Source organism: Aquarana catesbeiana, linkage group LG03, assembly GCF_042186555.1.
Source record: "Aquarana catesbeiana isolate 2022-GZ linkage group LG03, ASM4218655v1, whole genome shotgun sequence".
NCBI classification, from domain to species: Eukaryota; Metazoa; Chordata; class Amphibia; order Anura; family Ranidae; genus Aquarana; species Aquarana catesbeiana.
This window is the reverse complement of record NC_133326.1, coordinates 640,559,833-640,586,310: the sequence shown is the minus strand read 5'-3', so window position 1 is coordinate 640,586,310 and position 26,478 is coordinate 640,559,833. Positions and strand designations below refer to the sequence as shown.

At 44.5% G+C, this 26,478-nt stretch overlaps 1 protein-coding gene across 1 annotated transcript in view; it reads left to right on the top strand.

Moving 5' to 3' along the window:
* The window catches only part of EIF3G (eukaryotic translation initiation factor 3 subunit G), a 34,345-nt gene extending 10,702 nt beyond the window's left edge, over nucleotides 1-23,643 (top strand). Inside the window, exons 4-10 of the mRNA XM_073622545.1 lie at nucleotides 312-371; nucleotides 4,102-4,206; nucleotides 6,875-7,067; nucleotides 7,154-7,267; nucleotides 18,257-18,393; nucleotides 20,236-20,342; nucleotides 23,525-23,643. Coding sequence (XP_073478646.1) covers nucleotides 312-371; nucleotides 4,102-4,206; nucleotides 6,875-7,067; nucleotides 7,154-7,267; nucleotides 18,257-18,393; nucleotides 20,236-20,342; nucleotides 23,525-23,540 — 732 coding nt within the window. The 3' untranslated portion in view covers nucleotides 23,541-23,643. The remainder of the gene's footprint in view (nucleotides 1-311; nucleotides 372-4,101; nucleotides 4,207-6,874; nucleotides 7,068-7,153; nucleotides 7,268-18,256; nucleotides 18,394-20,235; nucleotides 20,343-23,524) is intronic.
* Nucleotides 23,644-26,478: the final 2,835 nt, after the last annotated feature.

The following is a 26,478-nucleotide window of genomic DNA, read 5'->3' as shown; positions in this document are numbered from 1 at the left end:
AACCTGCTTCCACTCCCACATGACTTCTTTGATGAATGCGCACCTTTTTGCGGTTATAATAAATCAGGTTTCCAATTCAATCCAATAAATTTTCCATCTTGCTTCCAAACAGACCCATATCTCCTACATTTCTCCATGCACCGAGCTAGGTTAAACAGGCTCTCTATGTATTCCTTTATTATTGAACCACGATGTCAGATCTGAGCATTGAGTGACATTACAGATGGAATCTGAATTTGTAGCGCCTGCTAAAAGTGTTTTGGACTCCCATTAGATCCTACTGAATTTTTAACTTTGATTGTTTTTTGCAGATTGTGCGGACCTTCAAGATTGAAACCCTCAAAGCTTCAAAAGTAGTGGCTAGAAGAAAGGTGAGATGATCTAGGGATGTACTCCAGTGAGATCTGAAATATGTTGTAGAAATAGGATTTTTTTTTTTCTTGGTAATGTTGGCGCTCGTACATTGGTTCTGGTCTGAACATTCTTCTGTTGTGTCCCACACACATACTGAAATTTTACTTGTACAGACAGATGTGGATGCAGGAGAGCAGATAGTGCCAGTGGTATTCAGATTGGCACACAACCATACTCCAATTTAATCTTGTGGGCCAAATAAAATCAATAATGTAATCAATGGCCAGATGTTACACAACGTTGTATTCAATACTCTGTTCATCTGTGTATAAAAAAAAGCATGTGATTTACCACTTGTGATTTCCCCAGCGCTATCGCTTAGAGGTGGGGAAAGATCTGTGTAAGCTTTGGCTGGCTGTATTTATTTCTGACAGCTGAATGGAGCAATGGAGGAGAACATTACAGGGGAGTTCAGTGATGTGGCCGCTCGAACCCTCTGTTCTCTCCTCTCCCTGGCATTACCAGTGTGGGCCCCTGGCTGTGGCAGCTTGGAGCTTCACAGCCAGGTGCGCACTGTAACTTCTTTATGGTACACCACCCCCCCCCCCCCCCCCCCCCCCCCCCAAAAAAAAATTACATGCCAAATGTGGCATAGGAGGGGGGGAGGAGTGCTTAAAGTGGAACTTCCCCTTTTGGGTAGAGCTCTTTTTTAAAGATAAGTGTGCAACTGCTTTGCCATATATGGGCAAAGCATAGGGTCACTTTAAAGGGACTGTAACCTGGCCATTTACAGTAGATCAAAATGACAGTGTTTCCTTGCAGCCCAACCCCCATTCCAGTAAGGTATATTCACAGTCCACACTACCTTGCTGCCTCCCCACTGATTAAAGCAACAATCGCCAACCTATAGCCTGGGGTCCAGATGTGGCCCTTTTCTTGTCCTTATCTGCCCCTTGGGGCACTATTCCATCCACTGACATCAACAATGTCCTGTTATTGAGACCAACAATGAGGCAAAATTCCTCCCACTGACACCAACAATGGGGCACAATTCCTTCCATTATAAGTCGCTGCTGCATTAAATTAAAAAAAAAAATGTAATCATTTAGGGTGTCTTTATTTACACAGCATCTGTGTTTTGGCCCGTTCATTACTAAGCTTTGTTATGGAAATCAAATTGAGAGAAGCATAGGGTCTAGTGGTATTGACCTTCCTCTCTATAATTTGTTGCCTGGGTTTTGGGTTGATACTTTGACTTATTGAGTCACTGACCTGGACTAATTACTGTGCAAAGCCAAATGTCCTTATCTACTTACGTTTCCAGGTCAGTGACCCAAAGCACTAAAGTGAAAGGGTCAGTATGACAGCCAGACTCCTAGCATTTTCAGAAGGGAGGTCAAAATTATAACTTCTGTATTGCTGCCATTACAGGTTTCTATTAAAAATGCTCCTAACCATCCAATATCAAATATACATTCACCCATAATCTAATGCCATTTATGTTCCCAATGTAAACAAAAAAAAAAATATATATATATATATATATATATATATATATATATATATATATATGTGTGTGTGTGTGTGTGTGTGTGTGTGTGTGTATATATATATATATATATATATATATATATATATATATATATATATATATATACACAGACTAAATATAAAGTGCAAGCTGCTGCTAACAACACAACAGGACCAATCGTGATAAACGTGAAACAATAAAAAATGTTGCCGCGCTAAACATCACAGTGAGTGTCACAGTGGGGGGGGGTCACAGCGAGTGTCACTAGGGGGTGTCACAGCGAGTGTCAGTGTGGGGGGTCACAGCGAGTGTCACAGTGTGGGGGGTCACAGCGAGTGTCACAGTGTGGGGGGTCACAGCGAGTGTCACAGTGTGGGGGGTCACAGCGAGTGTCACAGTGTGGGGGGTCACAGCGAGTGTCACAGCGAGTGTCACAGTGGGGGGGGTCACAGCGAGTGTCTCAGTGCGGGGGGTCACAGCGAGTGTCACAGTGGGGGGGGTCACAGCGAGTGTCACAGTGGGGGGGATCACAGCGAGTGTCACAGTGGGGGGGATCACAGCGAGTGTCACAGCGAGTGTCACAGTGGGGGGGGTCACAGCGAGTGTCACAGCGAGTGTCACAGTGGGGGGGGTCACAGCGAGTGTCTCAGTGCGGGGGGTCACAGCGAGTGTCACAGTGGGGGGGGTCACAGCGAGTGTCACAGTGGGAGGGGGTCACAGCGAGTGTCACAGTGGGGGGGTCGCAGCGAGTGTCACAGTGGGGGGGAGGTCACAGCGAGTGTCACAGTGGGGGGGTCGCAGCGAGTGTCACAGTGGGGGGGGGTCACAGCGAGTGTCACAGTGGGGGGGGGGTCACAGCGAGTGTCACAGTGGGGGGGGTCACAGCGAGTGTCACAGTGGGGGGGGGTCACAGCGAGTGTCACAGTGGGGGGGGGTCACAGCGAGTGTCACAGTGGGGGGGTCACAGCGAGGGTCACAGCGAGTGTCACAGTGGGGGGGGTCACAGCGAGTGTCACAGCGGGGGGGGGTTACACCGAGTGTCACAGCGGGGGGGGGGTTACGAGTGTCACAGCGGGGGGGGGGGGTCACAGCGAGTGTCACAGCGGGGGGGTCACAGCGAGGATCACAGCGAGTGTTAGAATTAACGTCATAGTTTCTAACGAAACACGTTGGGTGGAGTCCATGTCTGTGAGGTACCATGCATGCTAATCTTGTATACTGGTTGATTGACTTCTAGGATGTCATTTTATACCAGATGTCTGTAAGTGTTTAGCACTGATTTCTTTTAATAAACTGTTAAGCAGTTTTACACTATGGGTCCTACTATGGAGTAAACTTTACCATCAGCCATGACAGTACCACCACCTGCAATATAATAGAGGAAGCTGATTGGTTCTTCTATACTTGCATATCACACCTGTCTAGACTCTTATAATTTAGAGTCTAGCAGCCAGGTAAGGAGGCTTTTTATATCAATATTGGTGGAGGTGCACTTGGGTGATTAAAACGCACATCAATTATACTCATTGTTACTGGATGTTCATCAAGGAATTCATCTGCACTACTTAGAACAACACAAGTTGTTCACCCTTTTATGGACACTTATCTATTCGATATCTATGTTTAGTGCGGCAACCTTTTTTATTGTTTCATATTTATGTTCCCAGCCTACATTTTTTTTGTCTTTCAGCCATAAATGGTGTTATACCTTTATGGTTGTTACCTTTGTCCATACAGGGTAATCTGACCGTGTCTTACTTCACCCCATTCACCTTTGCAGCCAGTGACAACGCGCTTCTAGATATTCAAGAGGGTGTGACCTCCTGACAGTGTTCCAGTCTAGCAGTCAATTTGCAAGACCCGAGCGCTACCATATTACCAAGGAAGAGATGTCATCACTCCCGCTGGTCACTGATTAGAGATGTTAGCACATTGTGATGGATGGAGGTGCAGCTTAGGTAGTGCCGATAAGCTGTGTAATACTGGGTCAGAGCCATCTTTGTAGAGACGCTATGTCACTATGTCCTGCAAGCCAACGTTCGTTTACAAGCGTATGTTTAAATAAAAGTGACATCATAGTGCAGCTGATTGTAAACTAGTTATTGGTAAACAAAGAGAAACTTTGAAAAAAGTGTTAATCCTGCATAGTTTCACAGGGAGATGTCCTGTGAAATGATGTTAATGTCTCTCTGCTTTTTGTTTTTTTTTTTGTTTAGAACTTGAAAAAGTTTGGAAATTCAGAATTTGACCCACCCGGACCAAATGTGGCCACCACAACAGTCAGCGACGATGTACTGATGACCTTTATCACAAACAAGGAGGTGAGCTGCCCGTGCTGCAAAACTGATTGCTTGGGTACACTGACCTGGAACATGCATGGGCATTTTCAAGTGTCAGTATTGACAGGTTCCTTTTAAATCTGAATGGGGGACAAAACAGCAGCACAAATCCAGTGCAACTTTATTGATCTTGCCAAAGCCAAGGACCAGGCATTTGCCCCCAGAGGGTGTGACTGACAGTGCGCTCAGAGGAGAGGCTGCAGAATTAAAGTGGTTGTAAACCCTTGTTGTTGTTTTTTTAAAAACATGTTATACTCACCTGCTCTGTGCAATCGCTTTGCACAGAGCAGCCCCGATTCTGTTCTTCTGGGGTGCCTCGCAGGCTCTCCGTCCCCTCCTCTATATCAGGTGCCTCCACGGAAAGCCGTTTTCCATTGTATCACCTGTGTGGGCTCGCTCCTGAGTCCTGTTTCTGCATCTATTGACACAGACAGCAGGACTTGGCCCCACACCCCGTGTCACTGGATTTGATTGACAGCAGCAGGAGCCAATGGCTCCTGCTGCTATCAATCTGTCCAATGAGGAGAGAGCGGCTGGAGCCGCTGCGTTCGTGCACATTGCTGGATCGGATCGGGCTCAGGTAAGAAAAAGGGGGGCTCTGGAGGGAATTGCAGAACAGGTTATTCACCATAATGCATTAAGGGGAAAAACCTTGAGGCTTTACAACCACTTTAAAAACTGAGGCATTCATATACTTATACATTTCAAATTAACTCTAGTTCCTTACCTTTCTGTCCTGGATTAAGCCCTGGTTCACACTGAATTTTGCTTTAAAATTGCATGATTTCAAAGCCGCAGGTCAGTGCGACTTCAGGTGCTATTTGGCCAACATCTGTGCGACTTCATGCACAGATGTCTATGCAAGTCGCACCTGAAATTGGCAAAAGTAGTGCAGGAACTACTTTTTCAAATTGTTATGGCACCGCAGAGTCAGCGTCGCACAGATTTGAACAGTTCCATTGCCAACAGTAGGTTGCGACTTGTCATGCCATGTGACCTATCAAATTGCATGACAAGTCACACCGGTGTGAACTGGGGCCAACTGAAGAAATTAAAAAAATATGTAAACTCATGAACAATGTAACAATTTGCAGGTTTCCAGGCCTTAGAAGTGCTGGCAGTATTCCCTTTTAGCTGTCTTTTTGTATTTTTTTTTATATGTATTTATTTTTTTAAGGCCATTGTCAGCAAGTACAGAAAACACTTGTTGATATTGCCAGAAATCCAGCATACTTGTAACTTGCTGTGCAATTAAGTGAATTCTCAAACTATGTTAATACAGCAATTTTAATTTTTTTTATTTCCAAGTTTTTTTGTTTTTTTTTCCTTTAACTTTACAGCAATATGAAAGTGGATCTTCACCCTAGAAAGGAAAACATTAATTCAGCAGCTACAAATACTGTAGCTACTGACTTTTAATATAAGGACACTTACCTCTCCATAGATTGGACACTGTTCTCACCAGGGCCAGTTGTGTGGTGGTCTTCGGGTCCCCGGTGTGGGGATGTTTACTGGGGTAAACTGGCTGTAACTCCTTGCGGCTTCCCACTGGCGCACTGCGCTTTGTGCATGGTCCCTTTAGTCTTCTGAGACCCATGATGTGTCCTAGAAAGTTGCTGGAAAGAGAGGGGGGGGCCTAGGCGATCCGAGCCAAAATGGGAGTGGGTACCTTTTAAAACGAGGAACCCGCTCCCCCCCAAAAAAATAATGTGCCAAATGTGGTAGAGGAGGTGGGGAAGAGGACATAAATCAGAACTTCCCCTTTAGGGTGAAGTTCTGCTTTAATCCCAGCTTTGATCTATGAACCACAAAACGCCTCCATATGTAAGGGAAAGGGGAGGTGTTTGTGATTTTAAATCAGGAGAGCAACCCGGGTTGACAACGCTGCTGCTCTATAGATACAGTGCAGTAAGTGGCAGTATCAACAGGTTAAAATAAAGTGAAAACTAAAGCAGGCAACGCATCTAGCGATTGATAAACTGCAATTTATTACATTTTTGTTCTGTGGTTTAATAGTTTCATCCTGAAGCTTACCAATTTTGTTGCGGCTGTATTTTCATAACTTTGGGTGATAAAATTGCAGTAACAAATGCAGAGAATTACTTTTTGTTCTTTTAAAACTAAACTAAACTGTCTCAATCAAGATGACCTATTTTTAGTCCTTTTTGCTGCTAGCGTTAGTAATAAGATAGATGGGTATATTGTATTTACTTTTTTTAATCTCTCTTTCTCTCACCTGCCCTTACTCAAGAACGCAGCTGCTAGAAATGTTAGGGGTTTTTTTTCTCAACAAAAAGCATGGAGACATGGAAAGTTGAGTTTGCTTTGAATATTAAATATTATAATTCAGTTTGTGGTGCTCAGATACAGTTCAGTTCCACTTTAAGGAAACTTGTCATTAAAAATAGGAGCTACCATTGCTGACAGCCCATTAGAGAAAAACTGTTTGAATTTACAAATGGAGAGTTTAGAAATGGACGCCAACTTTTCTCAGATTACATTTTTTTTTTTTTTAATGAGGTAGAAGGTTAGTAGGTTGGGTTGTGTAAATGACACACATGCAAGGTGCAGGTTTCCTTTAATGACATTGGTTAGGTTAGGAGGTCGGGTTATGTGAATAACTCTTCTTGATGTTCTGATAATTTTCCAGGATCTGAATAATGAGGCGGAGGAAGACCCCATGAACAAGCTGAAGGGTCAGAAGATCGTGTCTTGTAGAATTTGTAAAGGAGATCATTGGACCACAAGGTGTCCATACAAAGACACTCTGGGTCCCATGCAGAAGGAGCTGGCTGAGCAGCTGGGTCTGTCCACAGCAGACAAGGAGAAAGTACCCGGGGCCGGTCAGTACTGTCAGTTATTAAAAGGCTGAAGGCTATATTATGACAATCATTATATGTGCTGATCATGGAATATATCTCCTTCACAGAACCGGAACCCGGTCAGGCTCAGGCTCCTGTTAGTAAAACAGGAAAATACGTTCCCCCCAGTCTGAGAGATGGAGCGACCCGAAGGGGAGAGTCCATGCAACCTAACCGTAGAGGTAAGATGCCGGATCATGCCCGCTATGGGGATGGGCTAGAGATTTCATGAAGGTACCTGGTACGGTACCGGTGAGTTTACTCATAAGTGGCTTAAAGTGTTAGTAATGGCATTTTTTTTTTTTTTCCATAATAGATTTTTATTGTCAGAAAAAAGTCATGTTTTACAATGTCATTGCAAATTGACAATACATAAGAAATCGTATAACAATGTGTTGTATTACACATATTACAATGGTTAGCTACTTAACACTGTATGCCGTAATCGGCCTTTCTGACAATGAATAGAAGCAGGAAATAAGAGATAACATATGACCTTAAATGGTCATAAACTAGGATTAAACCTTCGAACTAGGGCTTCCACACCCAGATTTGTTGTATGTCCTGGAATTCTCTATAAATGTAGTATTACTTTATATTGTACATTTTCTCTGGTTATGATGGTGTGTAGTAGGGTTGCGGTTCTCGGACCACTAGCAATCCTACTCTTAGTTAATCGGGAAGGACAGGGAATAAGGAAGGTGGTGGAGGTAGGGTAAGGTGGGATATAAGGTAGGAGGGGAAAAAGTAAGGTAGGAGAGTATGAAGGACTATATCGAGTTCTCCTCCGACAAGGATTCATATGCCTGAGTGTACTCTCAAGCCAACAGATCTGTGTATTCGGTTGTCGTTTGGAAATGTTGCCAGCAGGACCAAACATATTTGAATTTGCAGGGCGTATCCCTGGCTTGGTGAATCAGTTCCTCCATTTCAGCTATTCTATTGATTCGTTTGAACCATTCAGCTATAGTAGGGGGCTTGGAGGTTTTCCAGAGCGTCGGGATGCACTGTTTTGCTGCGTTAATCATATGTAGGGCGAGAGAGTGGTGATAGTCTTTTTTTGGAATGGGTGAGTGGTGAAGGAGCATTTGGGCAGGAGTAAGTGCAATCTGGTAGGTGGTAATTTTTGTTGTAAGACGTTGGACTTCGTTCCAATATGGTTGGATGAGTGGGCAAGACCACCATATGTGAATCATGGAGCCTTCTCCCTCTGAGCATCTCCAGCAGGTGGAGGGGATGGAGGGGGAGATTTTATGTAGTTTTGATGGAGTTTTGTACCATTTAGAGAATATCTTGAAATTGTTTTCTTGTGTTGACACGTTAATTGAACCTGTATGAATGAGGGAATATATGTTTTCCCACTCTAGGTCTGACAGTTCCAGTGCTAAGTCTCTCTCCCAGCTGCGGGTGGCTATATTGGATTTGGGGGTGTGTTCAGAGAAAAGGAGTTTGTAGATTTCTGAGATGACATGTCTTTGCGGTTCCGTCATGGAGCACAATTCTTCAAAGGGTGTGAGAAGTCTGGAATATGTGGTTTTCCCGGGGGGGTGATTAAGAAAGTGACTTATTTGATTGTATGTCCATGGGGGGAAAGCTCTTCCGGATGTATGTGTGGGTATGTTAGCAATAGGTATGAAGGAGTTTCCGGGGAAGAATTGCTTAGCACGTATATCATCATGGGGCCAATATCCCTTAAGAAATGTAGCATATGTACCTGGGGGAAAGTCTGGGTTATTTCGTAGCGGGGTCATGGGGCCCGGGCTGGAGGAAATGCGATATTTTTGGCATGCCGTCTTAAATGAAGAAAGTGTAGAGGAGATCAGGGGATGTTGTGTGCATATCAGAGGTATCTGTTGTGATGGGGTCCAAGGCAGTTGTTGAAGTGGGAGAGAGGAAAATTCGTTTTCAATTTGTGTCCAAGCTTTAGAGTGTGAGTGTACATTCCAATCCACTATTCTCGACAGTTGGCATGCCATGTGATATTTGGCTATGTCAGGAAGGGCAATGCCTCCTTTTAATTTGGGTAGTGTGAGTCTGTCGAAACTGATTCTGGGGCGGTTTTTGCCCCAAATGAAATCGCTGCATGCTCTCCGATAGGAAGCGAAAAAGGCTTGTGGTAATCTGATGGGTATTGTTTGCATGACATAGAGTATTCTAGGGAGAATGTTCATTTTAATTATTGCCGCCCTTCCAAACCAAGAGAAAAGGCCCGTCGACCAGGCTTTTAGATCTTGTTGAATTTGTTGGAGGATAGGCATATAGTTTTTGAAATAGAGATCGGATAGGTTGGCCGGTAGGCGGATCCCAAGGTATGTAATTACATCTTGGGTCCACTTGAAGGGGAAGTTAGCTTGACAGGATGCAAGGGTTTCGCTCCTTAAGGATATGTTAAGGGCTTCGGATTTTGTGTAATTAATTTGTAAATTAGTTAGGAATTTAAATGTGTCAAGATCTTTTAGTAGATTGGGTAGTGTAATGTGGGGTTCAGTTAGAAACAACAGGATGTCGTCTGCGAATGCAGATAGCTTGTATGTGTTCCCAGACACGGCGACTCCCTTGATATCAGGATTAGATCGTATGCGTTGAAGAAGGGGTTCTAAGGTAAGGACAAATATCAATGGAGAAAGCGGGCATCCCTGGCGTGTGCCATTGGACATGGAGAAGGCATCCGACAGGCAGCCGTTGACACGGACCTGTGCAGTAGGAGAGGCATAGAGGGCCATTATAAATTGCAGCATACGGTCTCGTATACCTATCTTTTTAAGTACTGCTGACATATAGTCCCAGGCCACCCTGTCGAATGCCTTCTCCGCATCCAAAGACAAAAAGAAGCCTTGTTGTTGGGTGTGAGTTAACCATTTGTGAATGTTTATCGCCTTGGTTGTGTTGTCTCTAGCCTCTCGGCCTGGTATAAAGCCCACCTGGTCTAGTGAGACAAGGTTAGGCAAGAGAGGCAAGAGACGATTAGCCAAGATTTTGGCGTATATTTTGAGATCAACATTCAATAATGATATTGGACGGTAGTTTGACACTTTTGATGTATCTTTATTAGGCTTGGGAATTACAGCTATGTGTGCTGTCAGTAGGTCTCTAGGTGGGGGATTGTCAGAGGACAGGGAGTTGAATGCAGCCAAGAAGTGTGGTTTAAGGGTGTCTATAAAAGTTCTATAGTAACCGGTTGTTAGGCCATCAGGTCCGGGGCTTTTGCCGGCTTTCAGTTGTTTGAGGACCACATTCACTTCATCAGAAGATATGGGTCGTTCCAGGTCCTCAGCTAATGTATTAGAAATGCATGTGGGGCTATATTGTGTGAGGAAATCTTGAATGGCTTTCGTTCTGTGAGGGTCTACTCTTTGTAGGTTGGGGGAATGCAAGTTGTATAGCTGTGAGTAGTAGGTTACAAACTGTGCGGCTATTTGCTCATTGGACACTATTTTAGTCCCTTTAGTATCTATTATCGAGTGTATCGTGTTGTGGGCCCTTTTGGCTCTGAGTGCCCTTGCTAATATTTTGCCAGATTTATTGCCGTATTCATAGAATATTTTTTGGGAAAGAATATAATTTCGTTTCACTTGCTTGTTTAAGGCTTCTAATAGGTCATTCCTGGCTTGGAGCAGTTCAGGGAGAGATGTCAATGCTTTGGAGGTTTTGTGTGCTCTTTCCAGTGTTTGTATTCGAGTAGTCAGAGTATTTATGAGTGCCTGTCTGTCTTTCCTGCGTTTGGCCGAGAATGCTATTAGTTCTCCCCGTATGGTGCTTTTATGTGCTTCCCAACGGATCATGGGTGATATATCCGGTGAGTCGTTTTCAGAGAAGTACATTTTAAGACTGTTTTGTATGTTAGTCATTATGGCAGTATCCGTGAGAAGCGAGGGGTCCAGACGCCATATTTGGGGACTGGTGTGAGCGTTTGGGAATTCTAATGTCATGGAGATTGGGTGATGATCCGATAGATACATGGGGTCAATTGTGGCTGAGAACAGCATTGATAGGTCTCTTTGAGAGAGGAATAGGTAATCTAGTCTGGAGTGTCTGTTATGTGGTGTGGAATAAAACGTGAAGTCTTTCTCGTTCGGGTGGAGTGTTCGCCAGGAGTCATGTAAAGATAGTTCTTTGAGTTGTGATTTAATTGCGCGTAGAGCGTTAAAAGGTAGGGTTGTGGAGCCATTCGAGGTGTCCTGTAGGGGATTTAGGGGGACGTTGAAATCCCCACCTAGGATAAGAAGGCCTTCTTGGAATAGGGCAAGTTTTCGTAAAGTGGAGCGGAAAAAAGGGACTTGTTTCGTATTAGGTGCATATATGTTGGCCAGGGTGATTCGCCTACCATACAGTGTACCTTTGACAAAAAGGTAACGTGCTTCTGAGTCTATGCAGGTGTCTTTGATGTGGAACGGGCAGTTTTTAGCGAATAGTATGGAGACTCCTTTGGATTTTGCAGATAGATTAGTAGCATGGAGGCATGTTGAATAGCGCTGGTTAGAGAGTTTTGGAATGGAGCTCGTTTTAAAATGGGTTTCTTGGAGGAAGATAATGTCAGCTTTATTTTTTTGTAGGGAAAGCAATAACTGAGAGCGTCTCTCAGGGATATTGAGGCCCTTTATGTTAAGGGACAGGATTTTGATTCTCATATTTTTGGTGGAAACTGCTTGCGGCATGGTGAGAAAGTAGACGGAGCCCTAGATAATTCAGTATAAAAATGTAGAGGGTTGTCGTATTGCTACGAGTATTCGTCGTCGTCGTCGGAGGAGAACTCAGGTATGGGAGGCAGGAAGTTAGAGTGAAGACTTTAAGTCGTTCGAAGGGGAGTGGTAGTAGTGGACGGGGTACAAGGGTGGGTATGTGGGTAAGATGGAGTAATACTTTCGTATGTCTATCTGGTGTGGTTATGATTGAAGATAGTAGGGGGACTGGTGTAAGTGGGATAAAGCTTCCGGAGACAAGCGAGAGCCCGCTCGCTGGTCCAAAAACAGTATATACCTGTAATTAGGTATAACCGGAATGAGTCTGTGGCGAGAGGTGGAGTCTAGTATGTGGGTCAGGAACGGAGGTAGTTTTTGCCACAGAGGTGGGGAGCGGCTGATATCGGTTGAAAGAGTGAAAATAAACAGAGGGTTGGCTATCCGCTAGGTAGAGAGGAGATGTAAGTTAATTGAGGAGGTTGCGAATGGTACTATATTGTAACTGGTTCGCAGTTTAGGGGGGCGTATGAGAAGATGCCCGGTATATCCGTCATAAGGTGCTGTAGGAATATTATGGGTGGAAGTGGAAGTGGGGGCATTGATTTTTGCAACGTGAGGGAACCAATTTCGGATTTCCAGAGTATTCAGGGTGCTCATTCATTGTACCCTTACAGTGTATGATTAGTGTCAGTATGTCAACTAGGCACAAGCGCAGTTGAACAGCATTCGATCATTTCCGTATAGTTTGCAGAGGCAAGGTGCATCCAAGGAACTTAAACAAGCCGTAAGGCTGAACTTAGGGCTACTAACATTCTAAGAAAAAGCCCAACATAATAACAACACATTCAGGTCATGTTTAAAACATTGACTGAACCCAGTCGGGTTAAAGTAGTTATCTCCCTGTGTTTAGGGTAGGACAGCCTGATTCCCATGTCAAGGTACGCCTTGTGGTCTTATAGCTTGAGCCTATTCTGAGGTCAAGCGAGCGGTAAGGTCAAGAGTTAGCTGAGGGGGATATGTTCTAGAGTTCTGAAGCGTGCGTGGGTGTCATGTGACTAAGAATTTCCTGTCTATTAAGTATTATCCGTTATATATAGAAGCTGGTCAAGAGTCAAATAACTATTATGTCATGGGGATGTGATATGTTTGCATTTGGTGCCGAAGCAGTTGTTTTCGATCAGTGGAGGGGGAATAATATGTGGAGTCTGCTATTCACTGCGTTTCATATTCATTTTGGTATGCAGAAATGTTGCTTAAGGTATGGTAAGCGTCTGGGGGGTAATTCGTATCAGGGAGGGTGTAACCCTTTGAAGGAAGGAAGTCAGGTAGTGTTGGGTCATCACGGTGTGGATAACGGGACTCTCAGCTTTCAATGGGAAGTATCTCCCTGGAGTGGTGTCTTGTAATACGTCTAGAGCTCATATTGGGAGTGTCAGAGACATGGGTGTTGTTACACTCCTTTCTACAGGCTGTGTATCTCAAAGCGTAGCGAAGGGGTGCCGTTAAATATGGTCATTATGATCATTGTGGTACACGTATAGTACTCCCCAGCGTACGTGGTTGTCGAATAGATGAGGGCAAACTAATGGCAGTATGAGAGTGTCTGTATTTAACCCGTGGTGCATTGGTAAATTTCTAACACTGAAGTATGAATACTGCGATCTCCATATATAGTAAAATAGACAGTGGGTACGATGAGGACAGTGATCCACCGGAGCAAACCCCCCCTAATATCAAATACGGAAAGTGATAGTCTGGTTTGGAGATGGGGTAAGTGTGTCAGTTGGACGGTTAGTTTTGTGAAATAGGAGCCATGTGTCTGACAAAAGCTGCACTAGTCTCATCGAATTGTGCAGTATTCTATGTGCTCTAAGCGAGCGTAGATGTTTGGATTGTCAGTTACTGTTCACTTATGCGTGGTTACTAGACAATCATGGTAGCCCAGTATACTCCCGAGGATCACTGCCCCCACCGCCCTCGTTGCGTCAGGACTATAGCACATATAGCATGGGGAAAGCGAAGGCATACTTATTTAGTGCATAATAAACATAGGCTAACTAATACTTATATGAGCACCAAGAAAGCAGTATAAGGGATCTATAGAGTACATATTGGGATCGTGTCCTCCTTCCCTTATTAAAACAGGGTGGGTACATTACCAGCTCTGGAAAGGATACGGGGGTAGCCAGCATAGGTTCATCAAAGTCAGAGTAGGTTAAACGTAGGTGACAGACCCTATCTACGTGATTGTCACCGCTCTTGATGGAGAAAGGATTCGGACCGCTGCTATAGTTTTCCAGTGTCTATGGTGCGTAGTGTTATAGTACACAAGCTCTTCTTTTCTCGATGACCTGAGTAGGAGGGAAGCGACAGTTTCACCTACCAGAAACACAGGTTGAGCTAGTGGGAGAGAGCTGTACAGTAGACGTGGTCTGCATGGAAGAGCATGACGATCGTCTGAGGAAACCACAGGAACGAATGACAGTAAAGAGCAGGGTGCTGGAGCTGTTTCCGTCAGTGGCGGTCTCGGCGGGCTCTCCTGGGTTGCGGAGCGTTCAGCGGGCTGGAGCCGTTCTCGGTGCCTGGTGCTGGCGGGCGGCTTCTAGATTCCGATGGGGAGCGGTGCCTCCTGTAGTGGTGTTGTTGAGTTTCCATTGGCTCGTCCGGTGGCATCTTTCTGGGAGTCGGTGGGCGGAATTCCGCATACCATTCGGGGACCTCCGTGAAGGGTATGTCTAGGGTATCGCAAAAGTAGCGGAGATCCTCCGGCACTCTTAGCAGAGCGGTTCTTCCCTGCGACGAGGCTGACAGGCAGAAGGGAAACTTCCACCTGTATGGAATTCCCTTGGTCCGGAGCACATCCAGCAGGGGGCGCAGTTCCCTGCGACGCTGCAGTGTTGTTGTGGAAAGGTCCTGAAAAAGGCGAATGTCAGCGCCATTATGTGTCAGCTTTGTGGTGCTTCGAGCCTTACGCAGGAGCTCTTCTTTCAATTGATAATCGATGATATGGCAAATCACGTCCCTAGGTGGGTCCGCGTCTCTTCCCCTTGGGCGTAGGGCACGATGGATACGTTCCATACCTATCGGTGTAGTGGGGGGTTTATCTAGAAGGCTGTTGAAGAAACAGATCACTTCAGCCGTTAGCCTGTCTGCCTCAATAGATTCCGGCAGGCCTCGTATTCGGAGATTATGGCGTCTGCCGCGATTATCCAAATCCTCCACGTGTCGGTTCATGTCCCGTAGTTGTAATGTGTGTGTGTCAAGAACCTGACACGTACGGCGGATTACAGTGGAATGAGTATTAGTCGTCTTCTCTACCTCTTGTACTCTGCCTGCAATGGCTTGTATGTCAATTTTAAGGTCCGTGATTGCGGCCGTTAGAGCCGCCGTAAGGGTGTTTTTAATGTCCATGGCCACAGAGTGAAGATCCTGGAGACTGGGTTGTGAGTGGGGCGTAAGAATTACTGCACCCGTTGTTGGGGATGAGCTGGCCCCCGCCTCAGGGCCTGCTGTCTGAGGTGAGCCTCGTGTGGGCGCCATGTTGAGTAATGGCATTTTTTATCTTTTACTTTTTATACCTGCATAAAAGCCTATGATAAAGCTTACCTGTAGGTACAGTAAATATCTCCTAATTGTGCACCGTTTGGGAGATATTTACTTTAGCAGCATAGGTGATGTCACCGGTGCATGCACACTGCGCTGTCAATGGACAGCGTGCTGTCCATAGAGAGAGCCGGGCCACAGCCGTGACACCCACGCGCATGCTTCGCGTTGGCCAATTAAGCGGCCGCAGCCCGTGAACCAGAAGGAAGACTGGGTGAAGACAGAAGCCCTGTAAAAGGTGTCAGCATGCCGCTGGAGGGCTTCGTTTTCAGGTTAGTCTTTCAGAATGTGCTAGTATGTGGTGCAATTTGCAGGGAGAGATTTTTTTGTTGCGGTTTGCTACCGCTTTAAACACACTGTTCTGCCAAGTTATAAAATAAGTTTGAAAAGAAGATCACAGTTCATCCAATTCAAATATTCTGCTGATGTGACATAAAAAAGTTTCAGTATAGCAACGGCCAATTTATCTTCAGAAACCCACCAATGGCAGTGAGAGGATTCGCTAGATCACTCTACTACTGAACTGGAAAGCTGAACTTTAGGCAGACAACTAAATACTCAGATGATCTCTATATAGGGTAAATATTTTAACTGCCAGGATCTCCCAGACTGCTTCTTTTTTTCGTCGAGCCCTGCAGAGCTACCAGGTCCTTTGTTCTTCAGCACATGGCTTTGTCCATTCTTTCCCCTCCAAATACTTCCTGTAGCATAATTTCCTGTCCTGAGCATCATGAACCAGTCTGACTGGTTCATTAGCATATGAATATGGGAATAGCAGCTTCTAAACAATACGTGGTCCTAAAATGTTCCATAATGAGCTTATTAGCTTTTAAACAACATATGGTCTTAACATTTTCCATATTTATGCTATAGAAATGACTAAAATAGTCATAGTAACAAACTGCCCAAGGATTTTTATGTGTGTCTGTCCAGTCCTCAGATTTACAGAGCCCTGTCTGACAGGACAGGAGGCCCAATTTTTCTTTGCTTCAGTTCAGGGTCCACTCATTCCAGTGCACAGTGGGTAATGCGCACTATTGCATACTATTATTGTGAATGGCACACTAGCGCAGTGCACGATAATGCACTAATGAATGAATGAAAGTTGTGAGTCTCTGATCTGCGGTTAGTGTGTTGGACCAGTATAACACCAATTGAAATTCTCACATACCTCGCTTGGTTGTATTGGTTGCTGAACGCTCTCCAAAAAAGCTAGCAGCCCGGCTGTCATACTGACCATGCTGCTTCAGTACTTTTGAGTTAACAAGCATGTTGACAAAGACTTGATCTTTTCTGATCTGCATACTTTTTTGGGTACAGTAACTTCAAGTATAGAAGCCAGTGGTCAGCGATACAGCCAGTCAGCTAGCGTTTTCAGAACCAATTCTTCAGCTGTCCTATTTCTCTCTTGACCAGTTTCCTTGGTTTTGGTTAAGATCCTTGGAATTGTGTCTGTAGCCACCCTCCTTTTAGCTGTTCTATGCTAAAAAGTAGAGGTCTACCGAATGGAAATTTTGATACCGAAAATGCAGGATGCCCTTTTGCAAAAACTGAAAATGAGTTTGTTTTTTTTTTTAAATATATTTATATAAAATTGTATTCTATACGACTTTTTAATTACTGTATTTATCGGCGTATAACACGCACCCCAATTTAGGAGGGAATTTTAAGGAAAAAAAAACTTTTAGGAGGGAAGTTGAAGGGAAAAAAACTTACATTTAAATGCCCATCATTGCAGCCTTCTCAGTGCAGCCTTGCCCCAGTGCAGCCTTGTCAGTGCAGCCTTGTCAGTGCAGCCTTGTCAGTGCAGCCTTGTCAGTGCAGCCTTGTCAGTGCAGCCTTGTCAGTGCAGCCTTGTCAGTGCAGCCTTCCCCAGTGCAGCCTTCCCCAGTGCAGCCTTCCCCAGTGCAGCCTTCCCCAGTGCAGCCTTCCCCAGTGGAGCCTTCGATCCTCTATCCCTGCCATCCTGGGCTTCAAAATCGCCGACCACAATTTGAAAATGGCGCCGAAATACACAGAGCCGGTCCTCGGCTCTTCCCGACGGCTCTTGTTCACTTTCGGCTCCACTCGTAGTCCCGAGCGGAGCTATCCGAACCTAGCCGAGTAGGTTCGGATAGCTCCGCTCGGGACTACGAGTGGAGCCGAAAATGAACGAGAGCCGCCGGGAAGAGCCGAGGACCGGCTCTGTGTATTTCGGCGCCATTTTCAAATCGCGGCCGGCGATTTTGAAGATGTGACAGCTCGGGATCACAGGGGATCGGCGTATAACACGCACCTGCGATTTTCCCCTGATTTTAAGGGGAAAAAAGTGCGTGTTATACGCCGATAAATACGGTAATATCATGAATATGAATTTATTGTTGGCCATAAGCGCAAAAAAAGCTCAAGAAAAATGAATCCCTTTTAAATTCTATGTATGTCTTCACACTGGTCCATTGCGTTTCCTTGTGTTGTTAAAAATCTTGCTTGGTGCATTTTTGGTCAGTTAAAAAAAAAAGCACCTCCCTGCTGAAATGCATTGAAAACACAAGAATGTATCAATAACGCACCTCTGTTGCCTTTTTGGTGCGTTTTTTGAGTCACATGACCTATGGAAAAAACACACCGTAAGCACAGTAAAATTGCGGCAAAATTGCACCAAAATCATGGTAAAATTGCATACGTGTTCGGTGCCATTATCGGCACCTTTTTTGCAATTTTCGGACAATATGTTTCAGCCACCGAAATTTCTGTGCATCTCTGCTAAAAAGGCATGGTCACAGATGGCTCACGTTCTTTCACATGTGAATGGCTCTTGGAGTTATGGGGATCCTAAAACCAGATTTTGTTGTGGGGACAGTTTTGAGTGCTTCTTCTGTAACCATCTGCTCTTCTATATCTTTTCTGCAGCTGATGACAATGCTACCATCCGTGTCACCAACTTATCTGAAGATACCCGGGAAACTGACCTGCAGGAGCTCTTCAGACCATTTGGATCTATCTCTAGAATCTACCTGGCTAAAGACAAGACTACCGGGCAATCCAAGGTAACCAATCCCTTATGGAATGTTCTGTAGTCATCAGCTGCCCCTCGTGCGTTGTTTTAGCTGAGATTTGTGGCCACTTTACCAGAGGAAGCCACTGCTCATAAACCTGCAGTTTGCTTGTGCAGGCCAGTGGAGCCCCTCAGCCTTTCCCACGTGGAATAAAGAAACGGTCAACACTCCAATGACTTCAGCCTTCACCAAACGATATTGTTCCAAGACAAGGTCACAGGAAGTCTGCGCAGACCAAGCATAGCTCCTGACATGTTTCACCCAGAAAGGCCTTGAATCATAGAGTTCTCTATAATTAAGTGGACCCTGACTCCCAAATACTCTTTTACATCTTAGTAATCCTCCCCCTCCTTAACCACTTGCCATCTGCCCCATAGCAGTTTTACTGCTACAGGGCGGCTTTCCAATGCAGAATCAAATATATATATATATCCATGATTCTTCCCACTTCGCCTGCAGGGGATGCGCCACTTCTGCTGTGATTCACAGTAGAAGCTGATCTGTGGGTGCCAGCAATGGATGTCCTCTAGCACCTGCCGATTGTTGGTAAAATACACAGAACGAGGATCTGCGTATGTAAACAAGGCAGATCTCACTTCTGACAGAGGGGAAGGGATAGATTTTGTGCTCCTGCAAAGCAGGGAACAAAATCCATCTCTTGCCTTAGTAAAATTAGCACCTAATGCAGTACACATGAACACTGGTTAGGCACACAGTTAACCCTTTGATCGTCCTAGATGTTTAACTCTTTCCCAGCCAGTGTCATTAGTACAGCGACAGTGCATATTTTTAGCACTTATCACTGTATTGGGGTCACTGGTTCCCACAAAGTGTCAGTATCTGATTGTCTGCCGCAATATCGCAGTCCCGCTATAAGTCACTGATCTCCGGCATTACTAGTATAAAAAAATACAATTTCCATAAATATTTACCATAGTTTGTAGACGCTATAACGTTTGCGTAAACCAATCAATATACGCTTATTGTGATTTATTTTTTTTTTTTTTAACAAAAACACAATACATTGTGGGAAAAAAATTATTTGGGTACAGTGTTGCATGACTGCACAATTGTCAGAGACGCAGTGCTGTATCGCAAAAAATGAACTGGTCAGGAGGGAAAGAATCTTCTGGAGGTCAAGTGGTTGACCTAAGAAAGGTGACCCCCCCCCCCCTTTTTTTTTATGGTCCACCCCACCCTTTGTTTCTGTTCCTGCCTAGGCAACAATATCACCCTGCTCCTGTAGCCTTCTGGGATGTCCACATCAGATATCTCTGGACTGAGCTTAGGAATGCACAGGGCTAGAGAAGGAAGGACCTTGCACCATTTCGGGGGGGGGACGCTCCTGATGGCAAAGAAAGGAAGATGGCCCCAGGACTTGTGCTATGGCACAGCAGGTCACAAGAGATCAACACTGGATTTGCTGGGTATATGAAGCACAACCTAACAAAGGGGATGGGGAAGAAAAAAAAAAGTGGGAAAGGGTGTTGAAGTTCCTCTTTAAGCACTTTCTAGGTAAATCGTGTCAGTTGGACTTCCTTTGATATTGTCCTAAAACAATACATTTTGGTGAAGGCTGATGTCATTGGAGTGTGGAAGGTTTCTTTAAAATTTATGGCCACCACAATGTCTACACATCCAACCACGATTTACTATCTTTAGCCTGCTCTTAGCATACACGTTCTCCAAAGGAAAAACTATTCCTGTTGCCCATAGCAACCAATAAGATCTGTGCTCTTGCAGTGTAGGTAAATGTAATGGAACATGGAGATGTTGTAAGCTTGGAGTAATGCTCCTTTCTGATACATTAATATCATTCTCTTCTCCCCCCAGGGATTTGCCTTCATCAGCTTCCACCGCAGAGAAGATGCCGCTCGGGCCATCGCTGGCGTTTCTGGCTTTGGTTATGATCACCTTATTCTGAATGTGGAATGGGCCAAGTATGTTCTTGTTGGTTTTTGTGTGTTTCTCCGCTTTCTCTCATCTTCACTTTATTGGGAGTCATAAATGGAATTAGATCAGCAGGACAGTCAATCGGTTAGCATCTTTAGGTCTCCTGCATGGGCAGTGAGCAAAAATTTTAAATAGGATTTAACAACTCTTGTCTTGAGAATATAGTAATACATGCCATATGTATATAATAATAAAGATATGAAAAATGGGATGAATAGGAAAGACATTGGGCTTGACTAAAGGCAAATAGACTGTGCACTTTACAAGTGCAATTGCCCCTGAGCATAGTAAATGAGGTAAAGCTTCACTTTACAAAGAACACCTAATCGCGAGCGAGGAAATGAAAAAAACAGCATTTTTCCTTGCACACAATTGGATGATGAAAGTCACCAGAGCTTCCCCTCATTTACTAAGCTCTGGAGCAACTGCACTTGCAAAGTGCTCAGTCTATTTGCCTTAAGTAAATTCATCCCAGTGTTTGCTGGCAACACAAGTCTGAGCTTCCCAGAGCACATTTCACAATATTGCTTTGATTCCTGTTGCGCAAATTTTTTAAAGTGATACTGATTCTGTATCATAATAATAATTTACTGTAATGATAGACTTTCTGAGGGGCTGCCATTGCAGGACTCCTTAAAAAAAAAAAAACTAGATGCCCGGCTGTGTCCAATTCGTTTTGTCACAGTCCTGGAACGAGCATTCTGTAAGTAATAATAATGAGTTCTAAAACTTTTTTGACACTTATCAATATACTTGTCCTAGATCAGAGACTTGTCATTAAAGCAGAACTTCACCCAAACAGGGGGAAGTACCTCTCTTCCTCCTCCTGACACAGACCCGATCACACTTCCGTTCGGGTCCCCTAAGTGATTCGAGTGAAAGTTCTCCCTCCAGCAATCCACCCACCCCCCACAGCCCTCAGGTACTCATCGCAGGTCTGAGTGACCATTCACAAAGCGCAGCTCACGCATGTGCAGTGGACAGCCAGCTGTGAAGCCGCAAGAAGTCACAGCCGGCTGCCCACAGTTAGGATGCCGGGGCCAAAGGCATCTTATCTAAACCTAAGCAGGAGTAGTGTGCTCCATCTTACCAGTCCCTAGATGTGATAGTGCTGACAAGTGTTGTCACCCTAGGAAGTGTTTCTAATAGAATCTTCATGTGTGTCCCGAAATTACATCTCTAACAATATTATCGGCTTTCCCAAGCTATTTACTATAGACAGCGCCTTGAAAAAGTATTCATAGCCCTTGAAATTTTCCACATTTTGTCATGTTACAACCAAAAACGTAAATGTATTTTATTGGGATTTTATGTAATAGACCAACACAAAGTGGCACATAATTGTGAAGTGAAAGGAAAATGATAAATGGATTTCAAAATGTTTTACAAAGATGTGAAAAGTGTGACGTACATTTGTATTCAGTCCCCCTGAGTCAATACTTTTTCAAACTACCTTTCGCTGCAATTATGGCTGCAAGTCTTTTTGGGGATGTCTCTACCAGCTTTGCACATCTAGAGTGACATTTTTGAGTATGTCTCTGACTAGCTTCCCTGTCCCTGTTGAAGAAAAGCATCCCCACAACATGATGCTGCAACCACCATGTTTCATGGTGGGGATGGTGTGTTCAGGGTGATGTGCAGTGTTAGTTTTCCGCCACACATAGCGTTTTGTTTTTAGGCCAAAAAGTTCAATTTTTGTCTCATCTGACCAGAGCACCTTCTTCTACATGTTTGCTGTGTTCCCCACATGGCTTCTCACAAACCTGCAAATGGGACTTTTTATGGCTTTCTTTCAACAATGGCTTTTTTCTTGCCACTCTTCCATAAAGCCCAGATTTGTGGAGAGCACGACTAATAGTTGTCCTGTGAACAGATTCCCCCACCTGAGCTGTGGATCTCTGCAGATCCTCCAGAGTTACCATGGGCCTCTTGTCTGCTTCTCTGATTAATGTTCTCCTTGCCCGGCCTGTCAGTTTAGGTGAACACGGCCATGTCTTGGTAGGTTTGCAGTTGTGCCATACTCTTTCCATTTTCTGATGATGGATTGAACAGTGCTCCATGAGACGTTCAAAGCTTGGGATATTTTTTTTATAACCTAACCCTGCTTTACACTTCTTCACAACTTTATCCCTGACCTGTCTGATGTGTTCCTTGGCCTTCATGATGCTGTGTTTGTTCAATTAGGTTCTCTAACAAACTTCTGAGGGCTTCACAGAACAGCTGAGATTAAATTACACACAGGTGGACTCTATTTACTAATTAGCTGACTTCTGAAGGCAATTGGATTAACTAGATTTTAGGGGTATCAGAGTAAAGAGAGCTGAATACAAATTCACGCCACACATTTCAGATATTTGTCATTTATCATTTTTCATCCACTTCACAATTATGTGCCGCTTTGTGTTGGTCTATCACATAAAATCCCAATAAAATACATTTACATTTTTGGTTGTAACATGAAAAGATGTGGAAAATTTCAAGGGGTACGAATGCTTTTTCAAGGAACTGTATGTATATGCATGAGTAGAGAATCTTTTGCCAAATGTTTACAATACACCATTGATGTACACTATGTTTGTGTAAATCACCAACAGTTCCCCAAATCAGATATGCAATGTATTATGGTTATATTAGCATTGCATCCATCTGGTAAAGTAAAAACAAGGCCCCAAAAAATGATACATTAGCAAATATATCTCCTTCCTTGAAAATTTCAAGGGGGATAAATACTTTTTCAAGGCTCTGTACTAGAGAAGTGAAGCGTGGAAGGTGTTCTGTAGTCCTGACACTTCCTGTGCTAGGGCGACCATGCTTCTCCATAGATACAGTACTGTGGCTTAGCATTGTCACCCTGGGACAGGATGTGTGTTACTGTCAGGTTTACCAGGTGAAATGAAAGGGCCGTAAAGGTTGTTAAAAGAAAACGAATGCAGACGCCACCATGGTAAGCTGCAGAATATTACATTGTTGGGTTTAGTTACACTTTAATCCCCTTCCCTTTTAGTCTCCTGTGCCTGAAACAAGTTAGCCAGGTTTGTATTTTTAATAGAGCCTTTTATTGTGTTGGGCCTTCTTATTAGAACCCCAATTTATGAAAACTACAATTGACCATTAACCATAATAGTTTATCTTTCATGTGGTTTTTTGTTTTTTTTTCCTTTCATCACAGACCCTCAACCAACTGAGCCGAGCGGGGCATCGTATGAACAGAGGATGGAAACTATTTCTTATGTCTGCTTGATGCTAATAAAATATTTGCACATTAAAGACTAGATTTATTTTAAGAAACACATTTTACTTCTGCTTTTTACTGCTTCAGTAAACTAGATTAAATGGCTAAGGCAGTAATACAGTCATCAGCACAGATAGACCACAACTACAGTGAGTGGTTTTGAAAGCAAAGCCGGGCACAGCTTCCTTCCTGCTGGTGCAGCCATAATGTGCAGCTTTTGTTTTGTAATAGAAAGCGTGCTTCAAAGGAGAGAAGGGAAGTTGGGCACTGCCGTTTTATACTTTTTAGTTGTTCCCCAAGCTATACTCCATGTTTTTTCATCCACTACACTTATAATGACCAACAAGTCTGAAACAGCTGTATGCTGTTTGAAATTAAAGGTTCTATAATATTGGGTTGTATTTGTACAATTAGCCAGTAGCCCTTGACATGCAGTTAGCCCCAGGAGCAAATAATGTTTGCATGACTCCATCCACTATCCTAAAATTATTATACTTATTATACACGATTTATATAGCGCCAACAGTTTATGCAGCGCTTTACAATGTAGAGGGGGGACAGCACAATTACAGTACAGTTCAATACAGAAGGGCATGAGGGCCCTGCTCATAGAGCTTACATTCTAAAGGGAGGACGTGGTGGTACAAAAGGTAATAGATGCAGGGAATTTGATGGGGGTGGCTTAGGGACAGTTGTTAGGTGGGTGTGGGATAGACTTCCCTGAATAAGTGAGTTTTCAGGGATCTCCTAAAGGTGGACAGGTTAGAGGCTGATCGGACATCCCGGGGTAGGGAGTTCCAGAGGACAGGAGAGGCTCTGGAGAAGTCCTGAAGGCAAGCATAGGATGAGGTAACAAGGGAGGTAGAGAGCAAGAGGTCCTGGGAGGAGCAGAGGGGACGATTTGGGCAATGTCTGCAGATGAGGTTGGTCATGTAGTTGGGGGTGATGTTATGGATGGCCTTGTATGTCCTGGTTAGCATTTTTAATTTTATACGGTGGGGTAGGGGAAGCCAGTGAAGGGATTGGCAGAGAAGGAGCAGCAGTCATGGATCAGTTAGTGAGGTGTATTAGTCTAGCAGCAGCATTCATAATAGACTGAAGGGGGGATAGCCTGGGTAAGGGTAGGCCATTAAGGAGAGAGTTGCAGTAGTCCAGTAGTCAAGGCAGGAAATAATCAAGGAGTGAATAAGTTGCTTTGTGGTGTCATTAGTCAGGAAGGATCGAGTTCTGGAGATGTTGCGGAGGTTAAGGCGGCAGGATGTAGCCAGTGATTGGATGTGGGGGCTGAAGGAGAGGTCAGAGTCACGGATTACACCCAGCACCCTGGCATGTGTGGAGGGACCAATGGTTGTGCTGTTGATCTTAATAGTAAAGTCATGGGGGGGGACTGGGAAGGAGGAAATATAACAAGCTCAGTTTTAGAAAGATTGAGTTTGAGAAAGTGATGTGACATCCATACCGATATATATTGAGGGGGTGCGTTGAGGAGTGGAGAGATAGATCTGGGTGTTATCGGCATAGAGGTGGTATTGGAAGCCATGGGAGGTTATCAACTGGCCCAAGGAAGCGGTATAGAGTGAGAATAGGAGGGGCCCAAGGAAGGAGCCTTGGGGTACCCCAACAGAAAGAGGAAGAGGAGATGGAGTTGTAAGTGACACTGAGATAGGTAGGAGGAGAACCAGGATAAAGCAGAATCTCGGAGGCCAAGGTAGTGTAGTTTGCTCAGGAGGAGCAGGTGGTCAACTGTGTCGAAGGCAGCGGAGAGGTCTAAGAGTATGAGTATGGAGTAATGGCCATTGTTCTCTTAGTAGGGCAGTTTTAATGGACTGTTGTGGATGGAAGGCGGACTGAAGGTTGTTGTCCGTGAGGTAGCGATTCATTCGGTCATGGACAAGGCTTTCGATGAGCTTGGAGGCAAACGGGAGCAGGGAGATGGGTCTTAAGTTATTCAAACAGGTGGGGTCTAGTGAGGGTTTTTTAAGTATGGGGGTAACCAGTGCATGTGAGGGAAAGGTGCCGGAGGAGAGGCAGAGGTTGAAGATGTGGGTTAGGGAGTTTAGGATAGAGCGGGAAGGTAGTCGCAGTAATTGTGAGGCTCCATGGAACAGGTGGTGAGGTGGGCCATGGAGAGGAGTTTATCAACTTCATCGGTGATAACTGGGCAGAAGGAGGAGAATATTGAGTGCGCTGTTTGACCTAATGTGTTGGGTAGGGGAGAAAGTTGAATGCTGGATATCTCCCCGCGAATTGTCGATTTTGCTTTTGAAATGGTTGGCAATCTGTTGAGCAGTAAGCAGGTTAGTAGGTGGGGGTGAAGTAAGGAATTAAGGGTAGAAAAGAGTTGACGAGGTTTGGATGAGAGGGTTTTGATGAGAGTGTTGTAGTAGGTTTGTTTAGCAGTGTGGAGGCAGGAATTGTATTTGAGAAGGGCAGATTCGTAGAGGGTAAAGTCTTGTAGGGATTTAGATTTAGGCCATACTCGCTCAAGAGCACAGCTGCATCTCTTGAGACTTCTGGTGTCATCTGTTTGCCAGGGTTGTGGCAGATGGGGCCTGGTTCTGCATGTAGAAAGAGGAGCAAGTACGTCTAGGGAGGATGACAGCTTGTTGTTGTAGATGGAAGTGGTTAGGTCTGTGCAGGACAGGGGTGCGATTTTGTCGTAAAGGCCATCAGTAGCAGAATGAAGAAGAGAAGGGTTGAGGTTGCAAAGGTTTCTGCGGGTAGTGGTTTGTAGGTTGGGAGCATGGGAGGTAGGAGACAAGGAGTGTGAAACTGATAAGGTTGTGATCAGAGAGGAAGGGGGGTTTTAGGTTGCAGGGAGTGCAGTGATGAGAGAATATGAGGTCGAGAGTATTGCCATTGGAGTTGTGGTGGTTTGTGTCCATTGTGTT